Below are 15,322 nucleotides of genomic sequence, written 5' to 3' on the forward strand. Positions count from 1 at the left end.
AAATTTAGAACATTTTCATCACCCCAAAAACAAACCCCATATTTATTAGCAGTTTTTCCCAAGCCTCCTGTCCAGCTCTAGGCAACCACTAATCTACATTTTGTCCCTATAGATTTGCTTATTCTAGATATTTCATATAAATTTTTTATATCAACTTTTTTTTATAACTGGCTTAAGATATAATAGTTTTAAGGTTGATCCATGTTTTAGCATGTACCAGTACTTCATCCTCTTTTTTTTCCAAGGGCAAGTTCAAAAACTTTAATATAAATAAGTAGATCTGGGGCATAAAATTTTAGGAGAAAGCAGGACACTTTGAGATCACAGCCAGTGTCACCTTCTGTGACAGTTTTTTTAATTGAAATTTTTATTGAGGTATTTGTAGATTTACACGCAGTTATAGGAAATATATTGAGAGATCCCTTATACACTCTACCCAGAGGCCCCCAGTGAAAACTTTTTACGAAACTGTAGTATAATATGACCCACTGGATACTGACATTGATACTCTCCACCAATCTTATTAGAACTTTCCCAGTTTTACTTTGATTCCTTTTTATCACTAAATAATATTTCATTGTATAGATGTACCACATTTATTCGTTGATTAATCAGTTGAGAGACATGCGGTTATTTCTGCTTTTAGGCTATTATGAATAATGCTGCTGTGAACATTCACAGACATGTTTTTTATGGATGTGTTTTAATTTCTTTTGGGTATATAATTAACTTTATTGTAAAGTTCACATAACATAATCTTTATTGTCTTAACCATTAATATATGTATAATTCAGTGACATTAAATACAATCAAGGTTTTATGTAACCATTACCTCTCTTTATACCCAAAGCTTTCTCATCATCCCAAACATCCTTCTTTCTTCCCACCCCCCATTCTCTGGCAATCCTTTTTCTACTTGTTGTCTTTATGAATTTGCCTGTACTAGGTAACTCAGGTAAGTGGAATCATACAACATTTGTCTTTTTATATGTGTCTTATTTCATTAAGAATAATGTTTTCACGACCTGGTCATGTGGTAATATACATCAGAATCTCATTCCTTTTTATGGCCAAATAATAATCCATTGTTTGAATCTGCCTTTTTTTTTTAATTTATCTGTTGATGGACCCTTGGGTTGTTTCTGCCTTTTAGCTATTGTGGATAATGCTGATATGAACATTAATATACAAATATCTATTCAAGTCCCTGCTTTCCATTCTTTTAGATACATACCTAGGAGTAGAATTTCTGGGTAGTAAGATAGTTCTGTGTTTTGAGAAACCACAAAACTATTTTCTATAGAGAAAATACCCTTTTACACTTTTACCAGCCTTACATGGGGGTTCCAGTTTCTCAACATTGTCATCAACACTTACTCTATTTTTTGTTTTAGTTTGTTTTTTATTGTAGCTCCCCTAGTAGGCATGAAGGGATATCTCTTTGTTGGTTTGATTTGCATTTCCTAATGACCAATGATGAGCCTTTTCCCTAATGACCAATGATAAGCATCTTTTCATAGGTTAATGGCCATTTGTATATCTTCTTTGGAAGAATGTCTATTCAAGTCCTTTGCCCTTTTTTTTTTTTTAAAGATTTTATTTATTTATTTGACAGACAGAGATCACAAGTAGGCAAAGAGGCAGGGGGAGAGAGGGGGAAGCAGACTCCCCGCCAAGTGGAGAGCCAATGAGGAGCTCGATCCCAGGCCCAGATCATGACCTGAGCCTAAGGCAGAGGCTTTAGCCTACTGAGCCACCCAGGCGCCCTGCCCATTTTTTTAAATTGGGTTCTATTGTTATTGTTTTTGTTTAAAGATTTTATTTATTTATTTGAGAGAGAGAGTGCGTGCACATTAGCGAACACACAGAGAGAGGGAAAAACAGACTCCCCACTGAGTAGGGAGCCCAATGCAGGACTCAACCTCAGGACCCCAAAATCATGTCCTAAGCCAAAGACGGACAACTTAACCAACTGAACCACCCTGATGGCTCCCTGTTATTGTCATTATTGTTTAGTTTTAGAAGTTCTTATATTTTCTGGATATTAATCCCTTACCGGATCTGTCATTTACCAGTATTTTCTCCTATTCTGTAGGTTGTCTTTTCAACTTCTTTGATAGTAGTCCTAGATGCATAAAAATCCTTAATTTTTATGAAATCCAGTTTATCTATTTTTTTTCTTTTGTTGCCTGCTCTTTTGGCCTCATATCCATGAAAAGACTGCCCTTTCCCCATTGAATATTCATAGCAACCTTGTTGAAAATCAGTTGATCATAGATGTGAGGATTTATTTCTGGGCTGTCTGTTCTGTTGCATTGATCTATGTTTGTCCTATGCCAATACCATACTGTTTTACTTACTATAGCTTTATAGTAAGTTTTGAAGTTGGAAAGTATGAGTCCCACAACTTTATTCTTTTTCAAGTTTATTTTGGGGGAGCCTGGGTGGCTCAGTGGCTTAAGCCTCTGCCTTTGGCTCAGGTCATGATCTCAGGGTCCTAAGAATGAGCCCCAAGCCCCACATCGGGCTTTCTGCGCAGCAGGGTGCCTGCTTCCCCCCCTCTCTCTGCCTGCCTCTCTGCCTACTTGTGATCTCTCTGTCAAATAAATAAATAAATTCTTTTTAAGAAATAAAATTAATAAAGTTAAATTAAAGTAAGATTATTTTGGCTATCCTGGGTCTCACGTAATTCTGTGTGAATTTGAGAATTGGCTTTTCCATTTTGGTGGGAAAGGCTATTGGAATTTTGTTAGGGACTGTGTTGAACCTGTAGATCTCCTTGAGTGATATTGATACCTTAACAATGTCAGGTCTGCCTGTCAATCAGAATGGGATGTCTTTCCATCTTTAATGTTTTTCAGCAATATTTTATAGTTTTCAGCATATAAATCTTTCACCTCCTTGGTGAGCCTTATTCCTAAGTATTTAATTCTTTTAGACACTATTATAAATGGAACTACTTTCTTAATTTTCTTTGTTCTTTACCAGTATGTAGAAACAACTGATATTTCTGTGTTTTTCTTGTCCCCTATAACTTAGCTGAATTACTTTATTAGCTCTAGTAGCATTTTTGTGCTTTCTTTGGGATTTTCTTTACAGTTAACTCTTGAACAACATGGGCTGAACCATGCAGGTCCATGTATACATGGATTTTTTTTTTCAATAAATACAGTACATTACTCTAAATGTATTTTCCTTAAGATTTTCTTAGTATTTCATTTTTTGTAACTTAGTTTATTATAAGAATACAGTATTTAATACATATGTAAATATGTGTTAATTGACTATTTATGTTATCAATAAGGCTTTCAGTCTAGGCTATTAGTAGTTAAGTTGTATTTTTTTTTTAAGATTTTATTTATTTATTTGACAGACAGAGATCACAAGCAGGCAGAGAGGCAGGGAGAGAGAGAGACGGGGGGAAGCAGGCTCTGCGCTGAGCAGAGAGCCTGACGCAGGGCTCGATCCCAGGACCCTGAGATCATGACCCAAGCCAAAGGCAGAGGCCTAACCCACTGAGCCACCCAGGTGCTTCAGTAGTTAAGTTTTTTTTTTTTTTTTAAAAGATTTTATTCATTTATTTGACAGAGAGAGATTACAAGTAGGCAGAGAGGCAGGCAGAGAGAGAGAGGAGGAAGCAGGCTCCCTGCTGAGCAGAGAGCCCGATGCGGGACTCGATCCCAGGACCCTGAGATCACGACCCGAGCTGAAGGCAGTGGCTCAACCCACTGAGCCACCCAGGCGCCCCGTAGTTAAGTTTTTAAGGAATTAAAAGTTACACACAGATTTTGGACTGTGCAGAGTTTTGACACCTCTAACTTCCAGGTTGTTCAAGGGTCAGCTTGGATCATGTCATGTGCAAATGTAGTTTTAGCTTTTCCTTCCCAGTCTGAATGACTTTCATCTTTTTTCCCTTCTCTAATACCTCAGGTTTGACTAGCAGTGGTGAAAGCCGTCATCCTTACGTTGTTCGTGACCTCTGAGGAAAAGCTTTTCACTGTTTTTCACTATGTGAATGTGACAAATGTTTCACTATTGAATGTGACAGTAGCTATGGATTTTTCATAAATATCCTTTATGATGTTGAGAAATTTTTCTTTCATCCCTAGTATTCTGGGAGTTTTTAATCATGAAAGTATGTTCTTTTTTTTTTTTTTTTTTCTTTGAAAGTGTCTTCATTTTTCCCAAATGTCTTTTCTGAGTCAAATGAGATGACTATATGGCTTTTTTCTTTCACTCTATTAATGTGATATATTACATTATTTGATTATTTTTTATTGAGGTATAACTGACATAGAACATTATATTCATTTAAGGTTTAGAACACATTGATTCTGGATTCAGGATTGGTGTATATTGTGAAATGATCACAATATGTCTACTTAACATCCATCACCACATATAGTTACACATTTTTCTTCTTGTGTTGAGAAATTTTAAGATCTCTCTTAGCAACTTTCAAATATACAATACAGTGTTATTAACCACAGTCACTGCACTGTGTATTACATCCCTAGGAATTATTTATTTTAAACTGGAAGTTTGTAGCTTTGGTACATTCACCCATTTTTGCCCTCCATCCCTTGCTTCTAGCAACCATCACTCTGTTCTCTGTATCTGTGAGCTTTTTGGTTTTGTGTTTTGTGTTTGGTTTTTTTTTTTTTTTTTTTAAGATTTTACTTTTAAGTAATCTTTACACTCACTGTGGAGCTCAGACTTACAACCCTGAGATCAAGAGTCACATGTTCCCTTGACTGAGTTAGCCAGGTACCCCATTTGGGTTTTTGTTTTTTAGATTCTGTATGTAAGTGAGATCATTACAGTATTTGTCTTTTTCTGTCTCACTCATTTCACTTAGCATAATGTCCTCAGGTTCCATCCATGTTGTTGCAAATGTCAAGTTTTTTTTAATGACTGAATAATATTTCATTGTGTGTGGTGTATGTATGTATATGTATGTGTGTATATATATATACATATATGTGTATGTATATGTATGTACACATTTTCTTTATCCATTCATCTATTGATGGACATTTACAATAGCCTCAGCTATTATAAATAATGCTTTAGTTAACATCAGAGTGCATGTATCTTTTCCAGTTAGCATTTTCATTTTCTTTGAATAAATATCCAGAAGTGGAATTGCTGGATCACATGATACTTCTATTTTTAACATTTTAGGAACTTCCATACTGTTTTCTGTAGTGGCTGCACCAATTTATGTTCTCACCAACAGTGCACAAATGTTGTCTATCTTCCACATCCTCTTTAACACTTGTTATTTCTTGTCTTTTTTGTAACAGCCACTCCAACAGGTGTGAGGTGATATTTCATTGTGAATTGATTTGCACGTCCATGGTGATTAGTGATATTGAGCACTTTTTCATATGTCTGTTGGCCATCTTTATATTTTCTTTGAAAAAAGTATTCCAATCCTTTCCCCATTTGATTTTCTTATGTTACATTCCTGGGTTGAATTTTACTTGCTCATGGTGAATAATCCTTTTAATATGCTGTTGTTTTCAATTTGCTAATATTTTATTAAGGATTTTTGCAGCTATATTCATAAGGGGTTTTGGTCTATAATGTGACTAAGATGAGTCTCTTATAGATAGCATATAGTTGGCTGATGTTTTTTAACCCATTCTGCCAATCTTTGTCTTGTAGTTGAATTGCTTAATCTGTTTACATTTAAAGTAATTACTCATGGGTTGCCTGGGTGGCTCATTTGGTTAAGTGTCTGCCTTTAGCTCAGATCACGATCCCAGGGTCCTGAGATCAAGCCCCATGTTGGGCTCAGGGAGCCTGCTTCTTCCTTTCCCTTGGCTTCTTCCCCCCACTCATTCTTTCTTGCTCAGTCTCTCTCAAATAAATAATAAAATCTTTTTAAAATAATTAAATAAAAATAATTACTCCTAAAGAGATACTTCTGGCATTTTGCTGTTTCTTTGCTATATGACCTATAACTTTTGTCTCTCATTTCCTATATTACTATCTTCTTTTGTGTTTAGGTGATTTTTTGTAGTGAAACATTTGTATTCCCGCTCATTTTTTTTCATGTAGGTATTTTCTTTATTGTTACCGTAGACTTTAATATCCTAAAGTTTTAACAACCTAATTTGATTTTATACCAACTTTAATAACATAAAAACTCTGCTCCTGGGTGCTGGGTGGCTCAGTGGGTAAAGCCTCCGCCTTCGGCTCAGGTCTTGGTCTCAGTGTCCTGGGATCAAGCCCTGCCTCGGGCTCTCTGCTCAGCCAAGTACCTGATTCCCCTGCGCGCTCTGCCTGCCTCTGTGCCTACTTGTGACCTCTCTCTCTGTCAAATAAATAAATAAAAGCTTTTTAAAAAAAATTCTGCCCCTATAAAGCTCTATCCCACCCTCTTTATATTTTGATCTCAGAGATTATATCTTTATACACTGTGTGCCCAATAACATAGATTAAGTGTTTTTAATGTATTTATCTTTTATTTTTTAAAATTAATTAATTTATTTATTTGCCAGAGAGAGAGAGATCACAAGTAGACAGAGAGGCAGGCAGAGAGAGAGAGTAGGAAGCAGGCTCCCTGCCGAGCAGAGAGGCTGATTCGGGGCTTAATCCCAGGACCCTAAGATCATGACCTGAACTGAAGGCAGAGGCTTAACCCACTGAGCCACCCAAGCACCCTGAATTTATCTTTTAAAGCTTATAGGGATGCCTGGGTGGCTTAATTAGTTGGGTGTCCGACTCTTGATTTCAGCTTGGGTCTTGATCTTGGGGTTGTGGGACCAAGCCCCAAGTCAGTTCCATGCTAAGCAAGGAGTCTGCTTGAGATTCTCTCCCTCTTCCTCTGCCCCTCCCCCTGCTCATGCTTACTCACTTGCACTCTCTCTCTCAAATAAATCTTAAAAAACAAAAAAAAGAAGCATATAGAAAATTAAAAGTAGTGTATAAACCAATACCACATTTTATATTTATACATGTATTTACCTTTATCGGAGATCTTTATTTCTTCATATTGCTTCTAGTTACTGTCTGGCTTCCCTTCATTTCAACCTGCAGGACTCCTTTTTAGTATTTCTTTTTTTTTTTTTTTTAAGATTTATTTATTTGTCTTAGAGTGCGGGCTTGAGCTGAGGAAGGAAGGACAGGGGGAGAGGGAAAGAAGCAGATTCAATGCTGAGCATGGAACCTGATGTAGGGCTTGATCTCACAATCCTGAGATTACAACCTGAGCCTAAAGCAAGACCAAGCCCCTCCTTTTTAGTATTTCTTGCAGGGTAAGTCTAGTGGTAAAAGACTTCCTGGGTTTTTCTTCTCTAAGAAAGTCTTAATTTCTGCCTCATTTTTGAAGTACAGTTTTTCTGAATATAGAATTCTCATTTGATGGGGTTTTTTTCTTTTATATCTTTAAATATATCAGCCCACTGCCTTCTGGCCTCCAAATTTTTTGATGAGAAATCTGTTGATATTACCAAGGATCCCTTGTATGTGATGACTCACTTCTCTCTTCCTGCTCTTAAGATTCTTTATCTTTGTCTTTTGATAATTGATTATAATATGTCTCAGTATGGATGCTTTATCTAACATTGAGTTCATTAAGCTTCTTTATTTGTAGATTCATGTCCTTTGCCAAATTTGGAATGTTTTGAGCCATTATTTCTTCAGATAATCTTTCTGCCCCTTTTCTCTCTATTCTCCTCCTGGGATTCTCACAATGCATATATTTGTCCATTTGATGATGTACTGGAAGTCCCTTAGGTTCTGTTTACTTTTTCTCATTTGTTTTCTTTCCGTTCCCCAGACTATATAATTTCAGTTTCTTATATTTGAGTTTGTTAATTCTTTTTCTACCTACTTAATTCTGCTTTTGAGCCCTATATATGTATTTTCCATTTCGGCTATTATTTAAGCTCCAGACTTTGTTTTTGGTTCCTTTTCTTGATTTCTGTCTCTTTATTAATATTCTCATTTTGTTCATATGTTGTTTCCCTGTCTTTATCCATGTGTTCTCTTAGCTCTTTTAGCATCTTAAGACAGTTGTTTTCAAGTCTTTGTCTAGTAAATATGATATCTATACTTTCTGAGGAACATATATTGTCCATTTCTTCTGTTTCTTTGAATGTGTAATACTTTCCTCTTTGTATGCCTCGTGTGTTGTTTTGTTTCTTAAAAATGGAACATTTGATTCTTACAATGTGGTGATTTTGGAAATCAGATTCTCCCCTTTCCCCAGTGTTTGCTGTTGCACAGTGTCTTTGTGCTGTAGTTCAGACTGAGGAGAAAGCTTCAGACTTGGGTTTTTTGTGAGGTTACATCTTATCCTGAGCAAGGATACATTTTTTAATGTAAAAACTGAAACAACCCCACAGTGCTTATCTTTTATATCCTTTATATCCCCGCCCCTTTTGCTGGTAGGGATTTGAACAGTGGCAGCCAGCTTCTAATTTCATGTCAGCCATGAGAAACTACAGTCCATAATCAGAACACAGATCCTGATATTTCAGGGACAAGGTTCTTATTGCCCACCCTGATTCCAGCAAGCTGCACCAAAACCAGATTGCTCTCCCTATGGGTTCCTTTCACGGGGCTGGGAGGTAGGGACTAAGTAGCCACTATTGTGCTGATAGCTGAAATTGGCCAATATGAACCACATTTTGTCACTCAAGCCTTGGCCTGGAACCTATAAGCATTCAAATAGATTCCAGAGTTCCAAATAGTTATTAAAAGGATATATTCTAGGAGCTCCTGAGTGGCTCAGTCAGTGAGGCATCCCCTCTTGATCTCAGCTCAGGTCTTGATCTCAGGATTGTGAGTGCAACCCCGGTGTCGGACTCCACCCTGGGTATGGAGCCTAATTTTAAAAATGAGAGAAAGATTCTAGATTCTAGTATAATTTTTGTCTAGGTGAAGAGATGAGTGTCGGCACTTCCTACTCTCATCATCCCTGATGTCATACCTCAATTATTAACAACTTAAATAACCTTATCATCTATGTCCAGTTGAGTTTGTCATTAGGGCCCACTTCAAATATTATTTTTGTCTCCCCACTATCACCCCATACTAGATTTTAAACACCTTAAGTACAGGGATGGGGCCAGTTTTTCAAAGTGGCTACACCATTGTATATTTCCACACCAATGTATGAGTTTTCATTCTTCCACATTCTCATCAATACTTGTTACTCTCTGCCTTTTTTATTTTCTCTATCCTAAAGAGTAGTAGTATATCATTGTGATTTTTATTTGGATTTTCCTAACACTAATGATGTTAACCATCTTTATGTATTTATGGCCATTTGTATATCTTCTTTGGAGAATTGTCTATTCAAATACTTCACCTACTTTTTTTTCTTTTTAAAGATTTTATTTATTCACTTGACAGAAAGAGAGATCACAAGTAGGCAGGGAGGCAGGCAGAGAGAGAGGAGGAAGCAGGCCCTCCGCAGAGCAGAGGGCCGGATGTGGGGCTCCATCCCAAGACCCTGGGATCGTGACCCGAGCTGAAGGCAGGGGCCTTAATCCACCCAGCCACCCAGGCACTCCCACCTACTTTTTAATTAGGTTTACCATTTCTACTATTGTAGAAAAGTACTATTGTACTTTTCAAATATATTCTAGACACAAATCTCATCATATACAGGATTTGCAAAACTTTTCTTCCATTCTGTGTCTTTTTACTTCTTGAGAGTGTCTTTCAAAGCATAAAATTTTCAATTTTAATACTTTACAATTAATCTTTTTTTCTTTTATTACTTGTGTAATATCTAAGAAATGATTGCTTAACCCAGCATCATGAAGATTTATTCCTGAGGTGCCTGGGTGGCTCAGTTGTTTAAGCATTTGCCTTTGGCTCAGGTCATGATCCTGGGATTGGGGAATTGAGCCCTGCATTGGGCTTTCGGCTCAGTAGGGAGTGTGCTTCTCCCTTTCCCTCTGCCCCTCCCCCTCCCACTCATGTACTCTCTCTTGCACACACGTGCTCTTTCTCTCTCTCTCAAATAAATAGAATCTTTTTTAAAAATTTATTCCCGCATTTTCTTCTAAGAAATTATAGCTTTGTGTATTTCATTTAGGTCTATTGTCTATTTTGAGTTAATTGTATATAGTATGGGGTAGAGCTCCAACTTCAGTCTTTTGCATGAAGATATAAATACAGTTGTCCTGGCACTGTTTGTCCTAACACTGTTCTGTTCCCTATGATTTATCTTGGTACCATTGTCAAAAATTATTTGACCATAAATGTATGGGTTTATTTTCAAATTCTATCTTTGATCTATATGTCTGTTCTTATGCAGTAACACACTCTCTTGATTATTTCAGGTTTTGTTTTTTGTTGTGTTTTTTTTTTTAATATTGGTTTTATAGTAGTTTTGAAATCAGGAAGTGCAAGTCCTCCAACTTTATTCTTCTTTTTCAAGATTTTTTGGCTATGCTGGGTCTTTCACATTTCCATATGAATTACAGAATTAGCTTGTCAATTTCTGTAATAAAGCAAGGTAGAATTGTATTGAATCTGTAGATCAATTTGAGGGAGTATTGGTACCTTAATAATAGTAAGTTTTCCAATCCATGAACATGGGATGTCTTTCCATTTATTTAGATAATCTTTATTTCTTTCAATGATATTTTGTAATTTTTTATTGTATAAGTCTTACACTACTTTTGTTAAATATATTCCTATATCTGTTCTTTTTGATGCTATTATAAATGTAATTGTTTTCTTTTTTTTTTTTTAAAGATTTTATTTATTTATCAGAGAGAGAGAGGGAGAGAGAGCGAGCACAGGCAGACAGAATGGCAGGCAGAGGCAGAGGGAGAAGCAAGCTCCCTGCTGAGCAAGGAGCCCGATGTGGGACTCGATCCCAGGACGCTGGGATCATGACCTGAGCCGAAGGCAGCTGCTTAACCAACTGAGCCACCCAGGCGTCCCTGTAATTGTTTTCTTAATTTTATTTTCAGATTATTTGTTGCTAATGAATAGAAATTCTATTGATTTTTGTATATTTATCTTGTATCCTGCAACCTTTCTGAATGTATTTGTTGCAGTAGTTTAAGTGGATTCCTTAGATTTTTCTGTATACAAGATTTGTATACGAGGTCATGTCATCTGAAAATAAAAATAGCTTAACTTCTTCCTGATTGATCTGAATGCTTTTATTTCTTTTTCTTGCCTAATTGCCCTGGCTAGAATCTCCAGTACAGTGCTAAATAGAAGTGATGAAAATAGCGTTTTTTTGTCTTGTGCCTGATCTTAGCAGGCACTGCTAAGTGCCTCTTTCATCATTAAGTATGAAACTAGTTGTGGGTTCTTTGTAAATGCCTTCTGTCAGGTTGAGGAAGTGTCTACCTATTCCTAGTTTGTTGAGTGTTTTTATCATGTATGCATATTAGATTTTGTCAGATACTTTTTGTGTCTTGATTGAGATGGTCATTTGGTTTTTGCTTTTCATTCTATTGATATGATGTGTTACATAATTAAATTTTTGGATATTAAAATAACCTTGCATTTCTGGGTAGGTCCTGCCTAATTTTGTTACATGGTGTTTATTACATGTTGCTGGATTTTTTTTTGTAGTATTTTGTGGAATATTTTTGTACCTATATCCATAAGGGATATTGGTCTATAGTTTTCTTGTGATGTCTTTGTCTAGTTTTGATATCAGAGTAACTAACACTTAAGGAAGTGTTCCCTTCTCTTCTGTTTTTTTTAAAGAGTTTGTGAAGGATTATTTATAAGTATTCTTTAAACATTTGATAAAATAACCAATAACCCATCTTAACTACACTTTTTGGGGGGAGTTTTAAATTACTTATTCAATCTATTTACTGTTACAGATATATTCAGATTTTCTCTTCTTGAGTCAGTTTAGGTAATTTGTGTGTTTCAAGGAACTTGTCCATTTCTTCTATGCTATCTAATTTGTGGCATACTATTGTTTATAGTATCCTCTTACTGCCTTTTTTTATTTCTTTAAGGTCAGTGGTGGTGCTTCCTCTTTCATTCCTAATTTTAGTAATTTGAGTCTTCTCTCTTTTTTTCTTGGTCCATCTAGGTTTGTCAATTTGTTGATCTTTTCAATGAACAACTTTGATTTTATTGGTTTCCTCTGTTGTTTTCATTGTTTCTGTCTATCTCCTATCTAATCTTTATTATTTCCTTTCTTTTGCTTCTTTCATGTTTAATATGCTCTTCTTTTTCTACTTTTTTAAGGTAGAAAGTTAGGTTATAGATTTGACATCTCCTTTCTGTCTTTTTTTTTTTTAGATTTTACTTATTCATTTGACAGAGAGAAACACAGTGAGAGAGGGAACACGGCAGGGAGTGGGAGAGAGAAGCAGGCCTCCCTCTGAGCAGGGAGCCCGATGTAGGGCTTGATCTCAGGACCCTGGTCGAAAGTAGATGCTTAACAACTGAGCCACCCAGGTGCCCTGACATTTCCGTTTCTAATTTATCATTCGGGGTCATAAATTTCTCTATTAGCACTGCTTTAAGTGTTGCAGCCCATAATTTTGGTCTGTTGTGTTTTCATTTTCATGCAACTCAAAGTATTTTTTAAATTTCCCTGTGATTTTTTTTTGACCAATTGGTTATTTAGGAATATGTTGTTTAATTTCCATATTTTTGAATTTCCCAAATTTTTGTCTGTTAATTTCTAATTTAATCTGTTTTGGTTGGATAGTATTCTTTGGATGCTTTCAGTCCTTTTAAGTTTATTGAGGCTGATTTTATGGCCTGACATATGGTCTATCCTGGAGGATGTTCCATGTACACTTGAGAAGGGTATGTATTCTGCTGTTAGGATAGAATGTTCTGTAGATGTCTTGATAGGTCTAGTTGGCTTATAGGGTTGTTCAAGTCTTCTGTTTTTTTTCCTCAAAGGTGAGACATGGAACCCCTTCAAATTACAGTACCAGCTGAGAAATGTAAGAGAGCGAATTGCAAAGAACCTAGTAGAAAAGGGTATTCTAACCACTGAGAAGCAGAATTTCCTCCTATTTGACATGACTACTCATCCAGTGACCAATACAACAGAGAAACAGCGACTAGTGAAAAAACTTCAAGATAGTGTCCTAGAGCGGTGGGTAAATGACCCTCAGCGTATGGACAAGCGAACACTAGCACTCCTGGTGCTAGCCCACTCCTCTGATGTGCTAGAGAATGTCTTCTCCTCTCTGACAGATGACAAGTATGATGTGGCAATGAATCGAGCCAAGGACCTAGTAGAACTGGACCCTGAAGTGGAGGGGACAAAGCACAGTGCCACAGAGATGATCTGGGCTGTGCTGGCAGCCTTTAATAAATCCTAAAGCCAGTGGATGGGTTTCTTCTTTTTCCCCTGCTGGCTGGTGACTGTCAGAGACACCACACTGAGTTTTGTGTGATGACATGTTTTTCATCATTTCTTTTTTCCTTCTCTTGAATCAGACTTGTGATTTGGGGATAGCAGCTTCAGTGCTTCTCCATAAACTTTAGCCATTGTAAACATACTTTATTTCTCCTTATTTTTCCACTACAGAGGTGAATAAACTAGGTCAATCCACATATATCCAATAATCATTTTCTCTCATTTCTTGGTTTCCTTTCATCAGTATGCTTTTGGATAAGCAGGAATATCTAAGTGGGATTTGGAGTTCTCCGGTCAGAAAATGTGAATGAGATCTAGAGCAAACCATTTATTAAATCTTTTAAAGTTTGTTAAAAAAAAAAAAAAAGTTTGTTTTCTATCCTTTTTTTTTTTCTTTTAAAGTAGACTCCATGCCCAATGTGGGGCTTACTCATGACCCTGAGATTAAGAGTCACATACTCTACCAACTGAGCCAGACTCCCTTAAATACATGTTTTCTACCTTAAATACATGTTTTCATAGCCTTTGTCTCTCAGGCTCTATTAAGTAATGTAGTTATTGTAATAACTGTCTATTTGAATAAGGTGCAGTGGAAATAATGCTAATATTTGGGGCAGCTGGTCTCTGGGATTGTATGTCCCACTAATGATTTTTTCATTTTTCCTTTTCTAACCTAATGAGAATATTGCAAATTTGATTGCCTGCTCTCACAGCCTAGAATCAGAAATATATTCTATATTCTCTCTTAGCATTATCCTACCACCTCATTCATTAGGACAAAGTCTGAATAATAAAAAAAAAAATGTCTCTCATGTCCATGTCCATGTATCTCTTGTCCTTCAGTCAGCAGTATGATTTACAAGGGATGGAGGCAGCATGAGAATTTCCACCCATTAGCACATGACAGTCCTGATTCCTCCAGATTACAAGTCTCTGATTGAATTGAGGAAGTTATTAATTTCAGTTGCTGAATAGCAGCATCCTGAGTCCAGAAACTCCATCTAAATTCAAGATATTCTTGTTTCCTATTTTCTACTTACTTTGTAAATTGATAGATTCTGTCTATATTTAAGCGTTTTAGGAGTATTTTTGTCCATATATAATCCACAGTTATCCTCCTAGTTGTTAGTCTTGTTTCAACACAGCCATCTATCTACCCAAATCTCTAAAAAGTTTCAATTTTTTCAATTCAGTGGTGAGTGCAAAGAGGAGATGAAGACAGATCCTATTGGAAGAGTAATTTGGTGTCAAAAGCTTGCGGATGCAAAGTCCTAGTGTTTGGAAAGCATTTATTAAGCTAAATTTTTTTAATGGATCATGCCTCTTGACCATTACATAGAAACAGATTGTCAGAGGGCTAATACAGCCAACCCAGACCTGATATCAGATCTTCAGTTATTATATGAATGATTGTAACTTTCATCTCCCCTAAACTTGTTTAGCCCCACAGAATTCCCCAACTCCATTAACTCAATTAAGTTTGTCACTTCAGGTATTGCTTATGTGACTAGAGATACAAATTTTAGTGTGAAATGAATTCTAAATGTGAGCCTGAGTAGAGTTTCCGTGTGGTTCTCTGAAAGTACAAAAAGCAGTCCATGTATTGTATCTACCTGACTTAGTTTTCCTTTCCATTTGAACAATTCAGCACGAATTGAAACCAGGTTTTCCTGTGGAAAGTATCAGCTTGATTGGGGGGATGGGGAGTAGACGTTGAGTTGAGTTCTTTCTTGCAACTCTTGGTCAGTGTTTATTTTTATATTGTATCTCAATGAGGATGTCTTCAGTTTGAATCTGTATTCACTGCAAAACACCTTCTCCTTTAATGCATATGGCCTTCACATTTCTGTATAATAAATATCAATTATTGGTTCTCTGGTTTTACTACTTCAGTCATTTTTTTTTTTACTTCAGTCATTTAAATTGGAAATAAGAACATTCCACACAAGGCCAATAACACTATCCCTTTACATCAGGAGACCATCCTGT

General features: G+C 36.3%; 1 protein-coding gene across 2 annotated transcripts in view; it reads left to right on the plus strand.

Moving 5' to 3' along the window:
* Positions 1-13,737, plus strand: part of GOLPH3L (golgi phosphoprotein 3 like) — a 40,547-nt gene extending 26,810 nt beyond the window's left edge. For both annotated transcript variants that reach the window (XM_044239111.1, XM_044239112.1), the window contains exon 5: positions 12,868-13,737. In XM_044239111.1, coding sequence (XP_044095046.1) covers positions 12,868-13,295 — 428 coding nt within the window. In that variant the 3' untranslated portion in view covers positions 13,296-13,737. The remainder of the gene's footprint in view (positions 1-12,867) is intronic.
* Positions 13,738-15,322: the final 1,585 nt, after the last annotated feature.

This window comes from Neovison vison, chromosome 2 (assembly GCF_020171115.1).
Source record: "Neovison vison isolate M4711 chromosome 2, ASM_NN_V1, whole genome shotgun sequence".
Classification (NCBI taxonomy): domain Eukaryota; kingdom Metazoa; phylum Chordata; class Mammalia; order Carnivora; family Mustelidae; genus Neogale; species Neogale vison.